At 45.2% G+C, this 17,299-nt stretch overlaps 1 protein-coding gene across 1 annotated transcript; it reads right to left on the bottom strand.

Annotated features, from left to right (window-relative positions):
* Positions 1-263: 263 nt before the first annotated feature.
* Positions 264-15,750, bottom strand: LOC118087908 (C-signal-like). The gene is made up of 6 exons (XM_035120978.2): positions 15,609-15,750; positions 11,994-12,045; positions 10,544-10,731; positions 8,708-8,863; positions 3,761-3,871; positions 264-2,454 (listed from the first exon to the last, which is right to left on the bottom strand). Exons 1-6 carry the CDS (start codon positions 15,747-15,749, stop codon positions 2,341-2,343), a joined length of 762 nt encoding a protein of 253 aa, XP_034976869.1. The 5' UTR covers position 15,750; the 3' UTR covers positions 264-2,340.
* Between the last annotated feature and the right edge of the window lie 1,549 nt (positions 15,751-17,299).

Genomic DNA, 17,299 nt, shown 5'->3' with positions numbered 1-17,299 from the left:
ATGAGATAAAAGTTCTTATTTCCTGCCTGAAATCAAATAAACCTCCTGGAGAAGATTTGCTTCTGCCTGCTCTATAAAAATACATAGAATGGTGGATGCCTAGCCTGGCTGGCTTATTTACCACTAAAACAACACAGGCCAAATGCCCTCTGGATGGTAAGAGTATCATTTCCCCAATTTATAAGGAAGGAGATAGGAATAACCCACAAAACTATTAGACAATTAGATATCTCACCAAAGCTTTGTGCTCAGTGTATCTCTTGTTGCAAAGTTACATCATCATTCATGAAGAACAAGCAGGGGTCAGAGGAAGACACAGTACCATTGACCAATGCTTCACTCGGAACCATGAAAGGAACTATACTAAGAACAGCAAGCTCTAGAACAAGCTTCCTCATTTAGATATCTGGGTGCAATTAGTGAAACCCTCTCTTGGAAGTGGCAAATTGAGGCAGTGAAAGTCAACGCAAAGCAAACTATGGGGGCATTGATGAACTTTTATTACAAAAAGGGAGGGCAGCTGATTGAACCCTAAAGATATTTCATAGTACTGTAAAGTGCTTACTCAAATGTTCTATGGCAGGCATCCCCAAACTGCGGCCCTCCAGATGTTTTGGCCTACAACTCCCATGATCCGATCCCTAGCTAACAGGACCAGTGGTCAGGGATGATGGGAATTGTAGTCCAAAACATCTGGAGGGCCGAAGTTTGGGGATGCCTGTTCTATGGTGTTGAGATCTGGTGCTCCAATTCAAACTCCATTTAAATTTTGGATACTGTGCGGAATACACTCTACCATCAGGAATATCAGCATCAGTTCTTCGTACAGAATCCAGCAGGTCAACAATTAAGGCAAGATTGCTACCATGCCAATCATTTTCCCCCTCTGCTGTGTAATATGGAATTGAGTGATAAGCAACTCTGTAAAGCAGCTTGTCAAGATGTTTCAGACTATTGTTTTCCAGAACTGAGCTCTGCATTGACTTTGAGTGTCAGCTACGGGACCCGCAACTAATTAGAAACACCAGATTTCCCCCTTGGCATCTGCTCTTGAGAACAGAGCATTTTAGAGATAGATAGTTATCTGACCAGACTCTCACAAGTTTCCTAAAGAAATGTCTTTATTGAGCTGCATTTCCAAGTGATTCCCACTGCAGTTTGGGATGACTGCTACAAGGTCCTGTACGCAGATAGACTTTGTATTTGTGGTCAACTTCAGGTGACAGACATTCATTATCTGTTAGCCTGCACCTTATATAGACCCCAAGATCACTTTCTGAAACCTTTGTTCACACAAGCAAGCAGGTACAGCCTGACAGAAATGGTTCGGTTTCTTCCGAGTGACAATAATAGCTTTGCAACACACACAGAGTGGCCCTCTGTGCACTGGGTGCAAAATAAACCAGGATAAATGAGTTAGATGAAATCACTATAAGTTGTGGTGGTCATTCGGAGGTTTAATCTGAAATCAAGCTAGATTTAAGCTTTTTGGTATCTCTGCTATCTTGCCTCTGTTACATCATGGATGTTGGCCTATATTATAGATGTGTGTTCTGTATTACTTTATTAATACTATTGCTACAAGTTTGTCTTAGCCTCTGGCCAGAACAATAAACTTATGGACTATATGTTGTAAATTGCTTTGTCATGCCTTGTGGGAAGCAATTAATAAATGATTTGTTTATTTGTTGTTGTTTTTTTGTATTTTTACTACCAGGAAAGAGGAAATACATCAGTGGGGTTTTCTGCCTTGAGTATCCAAATTAATCTGAGTCCTCTTGGACACTATTCACCATGACCTTGTTGGGAATACAACAGCAGGGATCATTCAGTTAGTAAGCTAAGTGTTCATTATTGACATTTCGCCAGGCGAACTGTCAGAGAGTGGAGGTGTCGCCGAGCAACTACTCAGATTGGCATGATCCTTGCTGAGGTAATCCATGCTTTGATAGGCTGAGAGAGTTTTCTGATTGCATGTGTGGTAGAATACTTATCCCAGTTATGGATGCAGCCTGGCCTAACTCAGAGGGAGGGCTGGGAATGTCCCATTCCTGAAACCCTATAGAGCTGCTGCCGGTCAGTGTAGACAATATTGAACTAGAATGGACCGATGTCTGACGTGATACGAAGCAACTTCCTATGTGGGAGGCCCGTCAACAGCTACTAGCTACGATGGACGGAGGTGGCCTTTGGACCACATTCAATACAGCTATTGCTATGTATGTGTTAAAAACACAGTGAGGCGGAACACCAGTGAGCAAATCAAAGTCCATTCCTATTAAAATGTATATATCCAGATTCAAGTTGTTGTTTCAGGTTCATGGAATCCAGGAGCTACTGCTACCAGGGCAAAGTTTTCCCTTCCCAATCCAGGAAAGCACCATTGTCTTTTTCGCTCAGCTGAGCTAAGAGAGAGATGATCGCGGGTACGGTATCTTGCACCTTCAACGGAGCCTAGGAGAACAGAGGAGAAGGGGAGGGGGAGGGAGGGGGAGGGGGAAGCTTATTATAGCAGCAGTGTCCTTCAAAATAAAATAAAGGAGACCCACACATAAAACACAACACCGGTTCTAAAAGACCCACATTGACTCCCAGCATGTTTCCAGGCACAATTCAAAGTGTTGGTGCTGACCTTTAAAGCCCTAAATGGCCTCGGTTAGTAGTCCACTGGTAGCCAGTGTTAGAAACTCAGATATATAAGTTAGGCACCAAACGGTTCCTTAAACCAGGGTTACAGTCACCAAAATGGAATGCCTAGTTGCCATTTTGGGGCCAGGACAGTACTAGAAGGCAGTGGGAACTGGTAGGGCGGAAGGCAGGGAGGCCAACAGTAGGTGGCACTAGAGCCAACGATAGGCAGAGCCAACTCATTCTAGTTTTGCCCCCGTCCTCCTCCATGCTGAATTCTACAAGGGGCAACACTGGGACTATGGAGGAGGAAGCTGGCAGGCAGGGCCACCCCTTAGACTGGTTGTAAGTTAGTAGGCAGGCGAGGCCTGGCAGAGGGCAGACTTGAAGCTGGTGGGGCAGTGCCCACTGCACCCCAATTTATCAGCCTCCATTGATAGGAAGGATAAATGGGCTGGATCAGTGGCAAGGCAATGTTATGTGTTCATAAGACACTGATCAGTCCGCCCCTTTCCGTAAATTTTTATTATTATTAATGCTCAATGAAAAAAGCCATACATCAAAACTGAACAAAAATCAAGTAGAAATAATAATAAACGAAGTAAAACAAAAAACACAAAGTATTATATCAAAAAGAAAAGAGGTCTTTTAACTAAAGACCTGACCTCCCGTCTACTCCTCAATTCAATTACATATAACTTATTGCCGGTAAAAACTATTATCATGGTTTAACTTATTCTTAGTTTTTCTTTGATCTCACATCCTTCTTGATACTACTACTGAAATTAGTCAAATGTTGCAACAGAGTTTAAACTCCTATAATTGTTTTTCAGATATATTTTAAAGACTTCCCATTTTGAAACAAATACCTGTTTTGGTTTATTCTTTATTTTTTCAGACAAGTTTTATCTAACTCCGCATATTCAGTCAATGTTTGGATCCAATCTTGCATAGATGGAAATTTGTCAGATTTCCAGTTTTTTAAGGGAAAGGGAATTTGTGTCTTTGGCACCTTGCAAACAAGCTCAACCCGACCCCACCCCAAACTCCAAAAACGGAGGGAACAACAACATGTGGCGGGCAAAGAACTTGCTTAAACCAAAGTGGGGGAGAAAAGATAGACTTTACTGACCATTGTCCCTCCCATATCTGTTTGGATCCAGCCTGGGTGGAGGGCTATGCAGAGGATCCCTTCCAATTTCAGGTCCGTAGCAAGGCACTTCGTGACCATGTTTAGTGCCGCCTTGGAGGGAGGTCAGAGAGAGAAGTGGAAAGCGTTAGATGACATGAGGCTCTTAACCTCTGGGTGGTGGGTTTGAGCCCCACCTTGGGCAAGATTCCTGCATTGCAGGGGACTGGATCGGATGACCCTTATCTCTACAATTTTATGAAAATTCACCTTTTTTCTTTTCGCAAAATTATTTTATTATTGAGCAATAAACCACTTTTAAGCAACAAACAACACATCAGTAACATTAGGAATCCGAAACATCGGGTCAAAGCCAATGCTTGCCCTACTCAAAGCAGACTCATTGGAGTCAATAGACCTAACTTCATCACGTTCATTAATTTGAGTCTTCTGAGTAAAACTTAGAATCATAGAGTTGGAAGAGACCACAAGGGCCATCCAGTCCAACCCCCTGCCAAGCAGGAAACACCATCAAAGCATTCCTTACAGATGGCTGTCAAGCCTCTGCTTAAAGACCTCCAAAGGAGGAGACTCCACCACACTCCTTGGCAGCAAATTCCACTGTCGAACAGCTCTTACTGTCAGGAAGTTCTTCCTAATGTTTAGGTGGAATCTTCTTTCTTGTAGCTTGAATCCATTGCTCCGTGTCCACTTCTCTGGAGCAGCAGAAAACAACCTTTCACCTTCTTCTATATGACATCCTTTTATATTTTTGAACATGGCTATCATATCGCCCCTTAACCTTCTCTTCTCCAGGCTAAACATACCCAGCTCCCTAAGCCGTTCCTCATAAGGCATTGTTTGACCATTTTGGTTGCCCTCCTCTGGACACGTTCCAGCTTGTCAAACTTCATTGAACGCAACTCATAGGAGCTCCCACTGATAATTATTCATTTTTTTATTTCTAATAATAGCAATTATGCATTAACACTTCCCCCCAACATATATTGATATAGAGTTATAGCTAAATTTTGCTCAGATAAGACACATCCAAATTAATGAAGCCAACTTACATCCTGCCCATTAATTGGAACGGGTCTACTCTGAGTAAGACTAATGTTGGCAGCCGTCCACCGCCTTTTAAAAAGAACTCATAATAAATTATTATAAGGAGGCTATGTCACATTTCAGCTAATGTGAACAAATTCACTCTCTGACTTGTATCCCAAACTATCAAGGTCAGATAGAGTGTTTTTGTTTAAAATATAAATAAAAGGAAGAAAGCATAGTTTCAAGCGGGGACTACTGATCTCTTCCTAGAGATAAATTCTATCATAATTTGGATCTTGGTATCCCAATGAAGTCCTTGCATCAGCATCAGTAATCTTCTATCAATCTTTATCCCAACGACAATTATGCCTGAGTGAATCAAAAGCTGCTGAAAAATCAGGATTGCATTTCTATGCCGCTTTTCATTCAAATGAATCCCAAAGCAGCTTACAAACAATAAATAACAATAGCATAATAAGCAATAACAGAAGATCACAAATACAGCACAAATCATATAATGTATCATATCTAGAAGATACACATGTGATTAAGCCCCAAGACCATACTTTAGCAACTTGTGGGCAGGTTTTATCCAATAATTAGACCCCTTCATATTAATGTCAGTCTAGTCCAAGCCTATCCTGGTTTCTAGCACAAAGATGGAAGAATGAGGAAATCCCAACGAAAGAACAATGGCAAGAAAAACTGATGAGTTATGCAGTGTTGGCAAAGATGACATACAAACTATGTGAGAAGGACAACCATGACTTCAAAGAAGAATGGGAACTTTTTACATACTATTTATAACAGGTTTCCCCAAACTAAGGCCCGGGGGCCAGATGTGGCCCGCGAGGCTCTTTTATGCGGCCCCCGGCGACCCCAGCCGCCCGCTCTTAACTGTGCGGCGTGCAATGGCTGCCCACTTCCGTGTTGCCGGAGCGTCGGAAATAGCTTGTGCACATACGCAAGTGGCATTTCTGGTGTGCTTCTGGGCCGGAGGAGGCCCATGCGCATGCGCACAAGCTGTTTCCGGTGTTCTGGTGACCCAGAAGTGCGTCGAAAACCACATGTGCGCACACATACAGACGCGTGCTCCGGCCAACAGCACGATCGGAGCTGGCGGCACCGGCCCTCGGCGAGGTAAGTTTGGGGACCCATGATTTTAAAAGACAACAAAAGGATTTGGACTCCTTGGCACATTTTGAATAAACACCCACAATTTATTAGTAGAACATATGATAGATAAGTTAATGATATGTACAATTTTGTAACATGCAGAAAGCAATATGTATGAACAAATCAGAGAGGGGAGCTGAGGGAAGTCCTTAGAGCAGGCATAGGCAACCTTGGCTCTCCAGATGTTTTGGAACTACAACTCCCATGATCCCTAACTAACAGGGCCAGTGGTCAGGGATCATGGGAGTTGTAGTTCCAAAACATCTGGAAAGCCAAGGTTGCCTGTGCCTGCCTTAGAGCAGTGTTTCCCAACCTTGTGCCTCCAGCTGTTTTGGGACTACAACTCCCATCATCCCTAGCTAGCAAGACCAGTGGTCAGGAATGATGGGAATTGTAGTCCGAAAACAGCTGGAGGCACAAGGTTGGGAAACACTGCCTTAGAGGGTGGGAGAGGGAGGGATGGGAGGTGAGAAAGGGGGCGGAATTGTAATTGGCTATGTTATTGGCAATTTGATTTCTTTAAAAATTCTTTTTCTTCAAGCCTATCCTGGCTTCTTGGAGGCCGGTCATGTAATATTTCTTCAAAAGGGTAACCACCTTCTTACCAGTTATTTTGTTAGCTAGTCCTGCCACATTCCAAGAGATTTACCTACAATAAAAGTCTGAAATGATACCCCTCCATAAAAGGCTGAAGAATACCAGCGATTCCTATCTGACCCTAAAATCTCACGTTGCGTCAAGAGGCGATAAGAGCGCTCAGCTCTTTGTCCCCTATTCTGTCATACATAGTTTTCTCCAGCTCTTAAATTTGCAGAGGGTGTGCTGCAACCTTCCTCAACTAATACAATATCATTCCTGTCAAGGCAACACCTAATATCTGAATCCCTGGCTGGCTAGGGAATGTTAGGCGTTTGTAGCTGACTCACTAAACATGCACTGGGAGGAATGATTTTGTTTGTTTCTGAAAATCTCATCTCCGCACAAGAGCTAAAAAAGACCCTTAGAGATTAAAGCGGGTGTCAAACTAGATCTGTTTGTTGGGAACCCAGCTCCACAGATCTAACATGAGGGATGATATCAACTGGAACCACTATTTGGAAATCAACTTTTACTGGCTGGGCAGAAGATATCAAGCTATGGTAATATGCTAGCTCTTCGGAATTTGAGGTGCTCTTTTGTTCAAACCCAGTCACCTCTCTATCCTGGTTCACTACCTTCTACCTTGCCAACTTCCTTTCTTATTGTGCAGTTAGATTTCCATCCCATCAAGAACATAAGAAGAGCTGTTGGATGAGGTCAATGGCCCATAGAGTCCCGTATCCTGTTCTCTAACAGTGGCCAAACAGATGTACGTGGAAAACCCACAAGCAGGGTTTGAACACCAGAGCCCTCTCCCCTCCTGCGGTTCACAGCAACTGCCAGCAGAGGGACGAGCCAGGAGGGAACCAGTCTAGCTTCTCTAGGGAAGGAGTTCCAAAGCCTGGGAGCCACCACCAACAAGGCCCTCTCCCATATCCCCACCAAGGGGGCCTGTTAGGGTGGCGGGAAAGACAGAAGGTATACACAAAAAAGTTATCAGGTGTAATAACAATCATTAAAACAACAAACCAACAACACCAGAACTGGCTATGAATATAAAGGACAATTTTACTAGAACAAGTATATAAACCTCCTGGACAATGAGCAAGCTAAAGTGCAATGTGCATAACCAAGCCTGGAGATACTCAAACATATAATGAACCAGTGTCTCTCTCGTTGCTTGGGCCAAACAAAACGTTCTTCAAATAGTCTTTCACTGGAAGCACAATGCCACGTAGGAGCGGTAGCAAGAAAGCGTTCTTCAAGTAGTCATTAGCTGGAAGCGCAAAGCCAAATAGTCAATTGAAGCCAAATTGATGAGACCTGTTCTCCGAATATTAACCAGGTTTTGCAGCAAGCTTCATCAGTCAATAATGCTATTCACCCAACCCGGTTCGCTCAAGACAAAAGGTCACAAAAAGTACTCACAGGCACAGGCTAATGACTACTTGAACGCTTTCTTGCTACCGCTCCTATGTAATCATAAAATCATAGAATCATAAAATTGGAAGAGACCACAAGGGCCATCCAGTCCAACCCCCTGCCAAGCAGGAAACACCATCAAAGCATTCCTGACAGATGTCTGTCAAGCCTCTACTTAAAGACCTCCAAAGAAGGAGGCTCTACCACACTCCTTGGCAGCAAGTTCCACTGTCGAACAGCTCTTACTGTCAGGAAGTTCTTCCTAATGTTTAGGCGGAATCTTCTTTCTTGTAGCTTGAATCCATTGCTCCGTGTCCGCTTCTCTGGAGCAGCAGAAAACAACCTTTCACCCTCTTCTATATGACACCCTTTTATATATTTGAACATGGCTATTATATCACCCCTTAACCTTCTCCTCTCCAGGCTAAACATACCCAGCTCCCTAAGCCGTTCCTCATAAGGCATCGTTTCCAAGCCTTTGACCATTTTGGTTGCCCTCCTCTGGACATGTTCCAGCTTGTCAGTATCCATCCATTCTAAGGATTCATGGTTTGGAGCATTGCTGAGTAGATCCATTAACTTCAACAGGTGTACACCAAGTTAGGAGTAGCATCAGATGAAACACATAACTTTGAAAGCTATCTTACATCTCTTCCCACTCCCCCTGCCTACCCCCTCTCCAATCTCCCAATATTCCGGTAATTACCTACTAAGAACACTCACCTTCGAAGTTCTGTAAGGGTATATCACGTGGTAAATGTCATTGTGTTTTGCAAGCCCTATGGAGGCTGAGATGGATGACATGTTGACAATTGCAGCACGATGACACCCCATGGTGGAACTTTGCTTGGCAGCTTTCTTCAAAAGTGGCAGAAATGCCTACAGGAATTTATTTATTTTTAATGGGGAATCAGAAGGTGACGTTTGCACAAGCAACATATTTTTAAAAAGAGCATATGGTTAGCATTTTCTTAAAATAAATAAAAACATAACCTTTCAGCAACTTAGCAAATCCTACAAAAGGGGGGGATACACTCTGCAAGTTAAAGGAGATTTGCATATCCTCTTATTTCCCATCTCCTGCCCTGAGAAATCTTATTTGGAAACTCTTCCAGCTTCTGAGATTCAGGCAATTCTGAGATTCAAACCGATCCTCCAGGTCCGAAGGAATAGAAACTCGATTTATTTATCTATACAGTGGAACCTCGGTTTATGAACACCTCGGTTTACGAATTTTCAGTTTACGAACGCCGCGGACCCATCTGGACAGGATTAATTCACTTTCCATTACTTTCAATGGGAAAGCTCACTTCAGTTTATGAACGCTTCAGTTTATGAACAGACTTCTGGAACCAATTACACCCATGCTTCGGGTTAAGTACGCTTCAGGTTGAGTACTCCGTGGACCTGTCTGGAACGGATTAATCCACTTTCCATTACTTTCAATGGGAAAGTTCGCTTCAGTTTATGAACGCTTCAGTTTAAGTACCCCGCGGACCGTCTGGAACAGATTAATCCACTTTCCATTACTTTCAATGGGAAAGTTCGCTTCAGTTAATGAACCCTTCAGTTTATGAACAGACTTCCGGAACCAATTGTGTTCATAAACCAAGGTACCACTGTATATTAATTTATTGTGAACATAATAAGGACTAGAAACTTGATTTTGGGGAAAAAGATCAAAAGTTGTGATTTCTCACTGAAGTGAAGTTCTGCAGCCAATTTCACAGTTGACTGTTTCTCAAGACCACCCATGTGAAACAGAGCTGCAATGAGGAGCCCCCAAGACACCCATGACTGACTGCCTAGAGTCCCAAAGTCCATCTACAGTAGCCAAGTGTGATATGGCAGCTGGGTGTGGAGGCAGATGCAAAATCTGTGCCAAGCCAATGTGAGCGATACACTAGGTTGACCTATAGACTGAAGTGCAATGTTTAACTGAGCTATCGTGGATAAGGAATTTTAGGAGCATACTTTAGATGGGGGGTTGGGGAGGGAATACAATAATTGTTTAGAACGACTTGGGAGTCAGAAACTCTTGCCAATCAGACATATAGGAGATTGAATCAGACCATTGACTCAACTAACCAGGATTGCCTGCATTGACTAGGAGAAGCGCTTCAGGGTTTCAGATAGAGAATATTTCCTAGCCTGGCCTGGAGATGCTGGTGGGGATTGAACCAGGGACCTTCTGCACACAAAGCAAACGTTTTACCACTGAGCTACAGCCCTTCTACTATGACAATCTACCAGAGCAAACCACCCGCAGACCCCAATCTACCTTCTTCCCAGGCCATTTCCTGTTAACTCAGCCTTAAGACTGCAAAACTGACAGGTCCACATACCGGTTCGAGCACTTTGAGCTTCTTCTTTCTTAAAAAAACACACTCTAGCGATATATAAATCTTACAAAATAAATGCAGATCAAGCAACAGGCAGCTTAGCAACCAAACAGAAGAACTCCCGTTGGTTAAATGTCCCTGGCTGTTCACCTGCGGCAGAGGACTACTTGCCCCAGGCGAACATTGTAGATGCCAGATTTACCGACTGTGTTCTTACTTTGGAGAGCATTAGCTGGGCAACAGTGTTGGTCTCGAAGGTCCTGAGCATGGCTTCCGTGGTGACATCTTCCAGAGAGGCTGAGACATTGATGCCGGCATTGTTGATCAGGCAGTTCAGCCCTTTCTCCCCAACAATGTCTTCCACCTCCTTGACCGTTTCCTTGATGCTGCTTTCGGAAACCACGTCTGGATTTGAGAACACAGGAGAAGATGCCGCATAATAGAGAGAGTCAGACTGCCGGTCTATCTAGCCCAATACTGTCTACATTGACTGGCAGCAGGGATTTTCAGACAGTAGACATCCCCAGCCCTACCTGGGGATTGAACCTGTCAACTTCTGCATGCAAAGCAGAAGCTCTCTCACTGAGGTGTTAAGGAGTAACTGCTCCAGAACAATGATCCATAGGCCAGCCTTGTCTATAGAGACCGGCAACTAGGGATGTCAGAGAATTCTGCAGAGAAACGAAGTAGAATTTGCTGCAGTTCACATGCCGGTCTTTGTGCAAGAATGGAAACTTGTTCTCTTTGTTGTTGTTCTTTGCGTTTGCAACTGATGTGTAATTCATGGCCTTTCTCCTACGGTTGTTTGTAACCAATGTTTTACCCATGGAAATTAATGGGCCCGTCTTAATTATGCTAAGAACATAAGACGACTCTGCTGGGTCAGGCCAGGGGCTACATCGAGTCCACTGTCCGGTTCTCATAGTGGCCAACCAGGTTGCCCCCACAGGAAGTCCCGAGCACAAACGCCTAACTCCCCACCTGCAATTTCCAGCAACTGGCATTCAGAAGCATTACTGCCTCCAACAGTGGAGGAAGAATACAGCCATCATGGCTAGGAGCCCTACCTTCCAGGAATCAGTTCAGCCCTTCTTTACAGCCATCCAAGTCGGTGGCAGGCCATCATTGCTTCCAGTGGCAGTGAGTTCCATAGCTAAACTATGCACTGCACGAAATAGTACATCCTTTCACCTGTCCTAAACCTTCCAGCTTTCAGCCTCATTGGACGTGCCCAAGTTCTCGTGCTCCGAGAGAAGAAGAAAAAACACGTAATCTTTCTGAATAAGGGAGGAAAACCTTTCTTTATCCACTATCTCCATGCCATTTTGTAAATTTCTATCATGCCACCTCTGATTCACCTTTCTCTCAATTAGAAAACCCCATACTTCCTAATGGGGGATTCGTCACATCCCCTTGTCCTTCAGTTTCAACGGGCTTACTCTGAGCAGGACTAACACTGGATACAATCCCATTTCTTTCAGTCTCTCTCAAACTTGGGTGTCCCCCCCCACCTGTTGTTGGACTACAACTTCCATCATCCCTAGCTCATAGGACCAGTGGTCAGGGATGATGGGAGTTGTAGTCCAACAACAGGTGGGGGACCCAAGCTTCAGATACCTTCATGGGGGCCATCAGGCGCAGAGCAGAAGAGGAAACTTTCCGCTTACCAAGTGGCAGAACCCTGATGTTGCTGTACTGCTTGCAGAGTTCCTGCAGCTCCTAGAAAGAAAGAACAAGACCAACACTTGTGGACATCCCATCTGGCTAAATGAATTTTAATGGCAGCCCTTGCCAGCATCAACCAAAGTGGGCGACTCACCTGGGGGTGGGCTTTCTGGGCTGGCAGGCTGGACCCCCTGGATGCTCAGCCAGTGGGCTACGAGAGAGGGGGAGGAACTGCACCCCACCCACCCCACCCACCAGGCCCGGCTCTACGTAGACCCCCGGTGGCGCAGGGCACCATGGCGCCGGCCCGCCAGGAGGGCGCTGCAAGCTGTGCCCACCCGCTGGCCGGCCGGTCCGCCGGTCCGCTGCGCGCGGCGCCCACCTGCCCACCGCGCTGGGAAATGGGGCGGAAGGGCGCCGGAGAGATCCGGCGCACCATGGCGACAGAGGCGCTTAAGACGGCGCTGCCACCCACCCACAACACATTTCAAAGCACATTGGACGTTAATCAGCCAAAGGCTCGGTTGAAGAGGGGCATTTTATAATGAAGGTGCCAAGTAAGCCTTCCTGGGGAGAGCATTCCACAAGAGGGAGCCTCCGCAGAAAAGGCCCATTCTCATGTTGCCACCCTCTGCACCTCTCATGGCAGAGGCACACAGAAAAGGGCCTTAGATGATGATCTCAGGTTCATATAGAGAGAGGCGGTGCTTAAGGTATTCCAACCCTGACGTAATGCAACAGGAAGGACCCCCAATATGCTCCATGTATGGGGCAGCGGCAAGGGACTGCAACCACCTGCCTCTCAATTTTTATCTGCGTTTGAATCCAGCCTAGGCAAGACCGATTTTCTCCTGTTGATGGTTTAACTGAGCTGTTGCCTTTCCACCCCCTAGGGAGAATTGAACACCCCTAATATTTAGCTAGGGACGCGGGTGGCACTGTGGTCTAAACCACTGAGCCTCTTGGGCTTGCCGATCAGAAGGTCGGCGGTTCGAATCCCCACGACGGGGTGAGCTCCCGTTGCTCGGTCCCAGCTCCTGCCAACCTAGCAGTTTGAAAGCACGCCGAAAAGTGCAAGTAGATAAAGAGGTACTGCTCTGGTGGGAAGGTAAACGGCATTTCCGTGCGCTGCTCTGGTTTCGCCAGAAGCGGCTTAGTCATGCCGGCCACATGACCCGGAAAAACTGTCTGCGGACAAAAGCCGGCTCCCTCAGGAAGAGTGCCACAACCCCAGAGTCTGCTACTGAACTTAACCGTCAGGGGTTATTTACCTTTACTATTTAGGTAACACTTAGTACATTGAACTAAGAGAGTGTGGAGCGAGGCAGGTCAAGGTAAAAAGAATCCCAACTTCACACACACCCCGAGCTGGCAAGGACTGACCAGGAAACAGATTTGGGGATTGCAGTACGCAAGTCAATGAAAGCAGAAATCTTTGTGCTTTGTGGCGAAACGCTTTTGTTCAATACCACCCTAAATAGTTATTTAGATTCCACCCTTTCCTCCTTGGCAATAAATGCTAATTACAATGTTAACATCTACTCTGCAAGTCCTTCTCTCTACTGCAAGTCATTTTTCCTGAGTTTGGAAATCTGAGAGTCTCTCCCAGCCCCACCTGGAGATGTAAGTGATTGAACCTGGGACCTTTGGAAGCAAAGCTACTGTTCTACCACACTGAGTGGCAGCTCTTCCCGGTGGAATTTGCAGCCCAGGGAACTGGAAAGTACAGAATGTGCTTTCCTCCCTGCAAAATAGACACAGACAGAACTCATCTGCCCAGCAGCGAGGTGCAAAAAAGGATCTCTCCAAACCAGGGGAACAGGGATTGAAATAGCAGAGAGGGTTCAGTCTACTAAGCGAGTGTAGAGTTAGGTAAATTGAAGAGAAATTATCCCAATTGGTGAGATCTGACTTGGGAGGGACTGGCCAGGAAACAGTTCCTGGGATCATCAGTGTTTCTCAGCTGTTGTTGGACAACAACCCCCATCATCCCTGACTACTGGTCCTGCTAGCTAGGGATAGTGGGAGTTGTAGTCCAACAACAGCTAGAGACCCAAGTTTGAGAAACACCAGCTTAGGTTGATGAAAGCAGGTGCTTCCAAGAACCTGTTCACCGAAGATTCATTCTGATTTGCTTGTGGGGAGATTAGATGATGTTGGCATGATGAGCATTTACACCCACTTGTTTCTGGGAAGCTGGACGATGTTGCCTCAAAGCAAGCCATAGCCTGCATTTTCCAATCTGCGCCCCCCACCACTTTTGTTAGCTCAAAAAGTCCTACCTTTTGGGGAAGCGGGTTTGTTGCGTGAGACCTGCCAATAATAAAAATAAAGTGAGGTGGAAGTGGCCAAAGACTATATTGTCTGTGAGTCCTGGAATATTTTCTCCCTGTCTTGCAGGCCTGTTCCACCTAGCTTGGGGTGGGTGGGGCCTGGACAGACTCCAGCTACAAAAGCTGAGGCTGCTGAACAGCCTCTTAGTATGGGGTGTTTGCGTTTTTTGTGTTGGGCGGATGTTGCTGCTGGGTGTTTGTTTTTTTGTATCTTTATTTTAGATCTTCTTGTGATTTATGTCAAAATTGTTCTGTTTGGTTGTACATTTTAAAATGTTTTATTAACAGTTTATGACTGCTTCTGTTATGTCATAATTATGTATTTTTTTTCATGTTGCAAACTTTGGAAAGGCAGCGGCAAATAAAAAGTACAGTACAAATAAAAGTACATGCTGTATGTCAACTTTAACTGTACAATCCTGAATTTGCCAGTCTGCCAATACCGTAATTAAATCTCACTCAGGAAGAGCAATGGCAACAGGCAAAGTCTGCATTGGGTGGGTAGAGTTAAAAATTTAAAATAAAACTGGTCTTCTAGCCCTTATATAAATCCATGATGCAACCACACTCACTGGCTGGTTTTGTTCACCTCACTTATCCTAGAGAGCCGGATAATAATTTTATGAAAAAAAATATGTGTCGTTTTCTTTAGCATCTAGGGAAATGCAGATAGTAGACCCCAGAACTCCATTGCTGATATAAGCAGCGTGTGTGTTGGGGGTGTGTGTGTGTGTCTCTCATACTACAGGAATACAATGTGTTGGAAAGGGGGAACTTGAGGGTCTCCCCATTCTGGAGCAAAGTGGAAATCTTCAGAAGGGTTTATACCGGTAGCACCACTGTAAGGAGGGTAAGGTGTCTCCCAAAACTATCTGCATAAGGAGCATGATTTAGGATGCTCCCTCCAGAGCTGGGATTTGGGGGGGGGGAAGGAGAGAGAGGAGGGTCTCAATATTTATTTATATCCTCCCTTTCCTCCCAAGGAACTCAAGGCGGTCTCCGCAGTTCTCATCTTCCCCCGCCCTCTGTTTCATCCTCACAAAACAGCCCTGCCAGGTAGGCTTGTCTGGTAGAGCCGGTGACTAGCCCAAGGTCTCCCAGCGATCTTCATGGCAGAGTACCGGGGCGGGGGAGCAGGATCCGAACCCCAGTTTGCCGGCGTTGCCTCTAACCACTACACCACTCTGTTACCTTGGCTGGTCACAGGGGGATCAGGATCCTGGACCAGATGGGCTTGGGGTATTTGGGTGCGTGCAGGTGTGTAAGGAAATGTGTCCGCCTTACCTGAGCGCTTTCAGGGCACCGGCAGGTAGCGATGACGACTTCTGGGCAGGGGGAGGCAGCCAGGAGCCCCTGGACCAAGCCCAGGCCGATGCCCCGGTTGGCGCCGGTGATGAGCACGGAGCGGCAGAGCGGTTGATCCATCGCAGAGCGCGGGGAGCACTTTTTTTGGAGCGCCGAGGCGGCTTTTTAAAAGGTGGGCCACGCCTCCCTCCCGCGAGGCCCCGCCCCAAACCCCGCCCCTCCTAATCTTGACGCCGTTCAATAAACATCGTGATGAGCCAGGCAAGAAGAGGCTTTTGTTTATTTACTTCTTGATGCGGCAAAAAAAGTCTTTCCGCTTCCTAATCAAAAGGGAGTCCTAAAAAAAAAAAAAAGGGATCCCACGTGAGCTCTGGTTGATTCCTTTATGCACTCTGCATATGTAGGCGTGTCAGACCCTCCAAGTGCCCCTATTTCCCCAGATTTAGAGAATCCCTGATTTCTGATTTGATTCCAGATTGTCCCGCTTTTCCTCAGGATGCCCCTATTTTCACTGGAGAAATGTTGGAAGGTATGGAGTTATCCAGTGCTTTTTTCTGGGGGTACGCATGGGTACGTATACCCCTAAACATTTTGTGAATCTGAGATTGTAAATTTGGGGTTTTCTTCAGCTGTACGCCATAATCATCACAATTAAAACAAATAAAGGCTTGACATATCTCGCTTTGCATGCCATGAGTCTATCTCCTATATTGGTTTCACCTTTTAAGTTGAATTACTGAAATAAATGAACTTTTCGACGATATTCTGATTTTTTGAGTTTCACCTGTATATGTTAGAAGCTGCCCAGAGTGGCTGGGGCAACCCAGTAAGATGTGTGGGGTATAAATGGTAAAATTACCATTATGAAATTACCATTCTCCCTATTTTCATGGGAGAAATGTTGGAGGGTATGGCGTGTGTCCAAAAATATAAGCACCACCAACCTCCTTCTGAGTTATATTCATTTTTTAATCATTGTTTCATGCAATGTGATTGTAAAACAAGCAAACCACAAAACGGTTTACAAAAAGAACAGTGAAAAATTATCGGGGGAAAGAAGTTTTGAAGTACTATTTGAAATTGAAATCAGCAGGGTGCTCTCAAGCTGGGGGGGAGCACAGGGGGGGGAGCACATCCTTCCTCTGACAGCACTTAGCGGCTTTCATTGAACCACTGCTAAAGTTAAGCTTCCCCCAACACTGATAACCCACCTCATCCTTGAGATAGATAACAATATTGATACCCATATTAATATTGATACATAGATACAGATATAGACATATATAGATATTAAAGATATATTTTTATTAAAGATTTCTTGAATTACAAAGGTGTGTGCAGTGCCTCCCATATTTTTACATATATCCTTTTTGTAAATCGGTTTCATTTGTTGAGACACTAAGAAGAAAGAGGGGAAACGATGTAAATAGGGGGTGGGAGGGTGGATGGGGGTGGGATCAGGTGACGATGTTTCTGTTTTGCTGAATATATGTAGGGCTTGATGTCAGCTTTGTTTGTGTTGGTACTCCTTTATTCGCTTGTGTTCTTTGGATGGTGAGAGAGATTGGGGTTGGGCCAAGGGTGTGGTTGTTCATTTCTGCTTGGCTGTGGTGGTCTTTGTTTTCATGTGTGAGTGGGGTGGGTGGGTGTTTTGGGTCAGGTTAGCCATA

This window comes from Zootoca vivipara, chromosome 6, assembly GCF_963506605.1.
Source record: "Zootoca vivipara chromosome 6, rZooViv1.1, whole genome shotgun sequence".
Lineage (NCBI taxonomy): Eukaryota > Metazoa > Chordata > Lepidosauria > Squamata > Lacertidae > Zootoca > Zootoca vivipara.
This window is presented reverse-complemented; position numbering and strand designations above follow the sequence as displayed.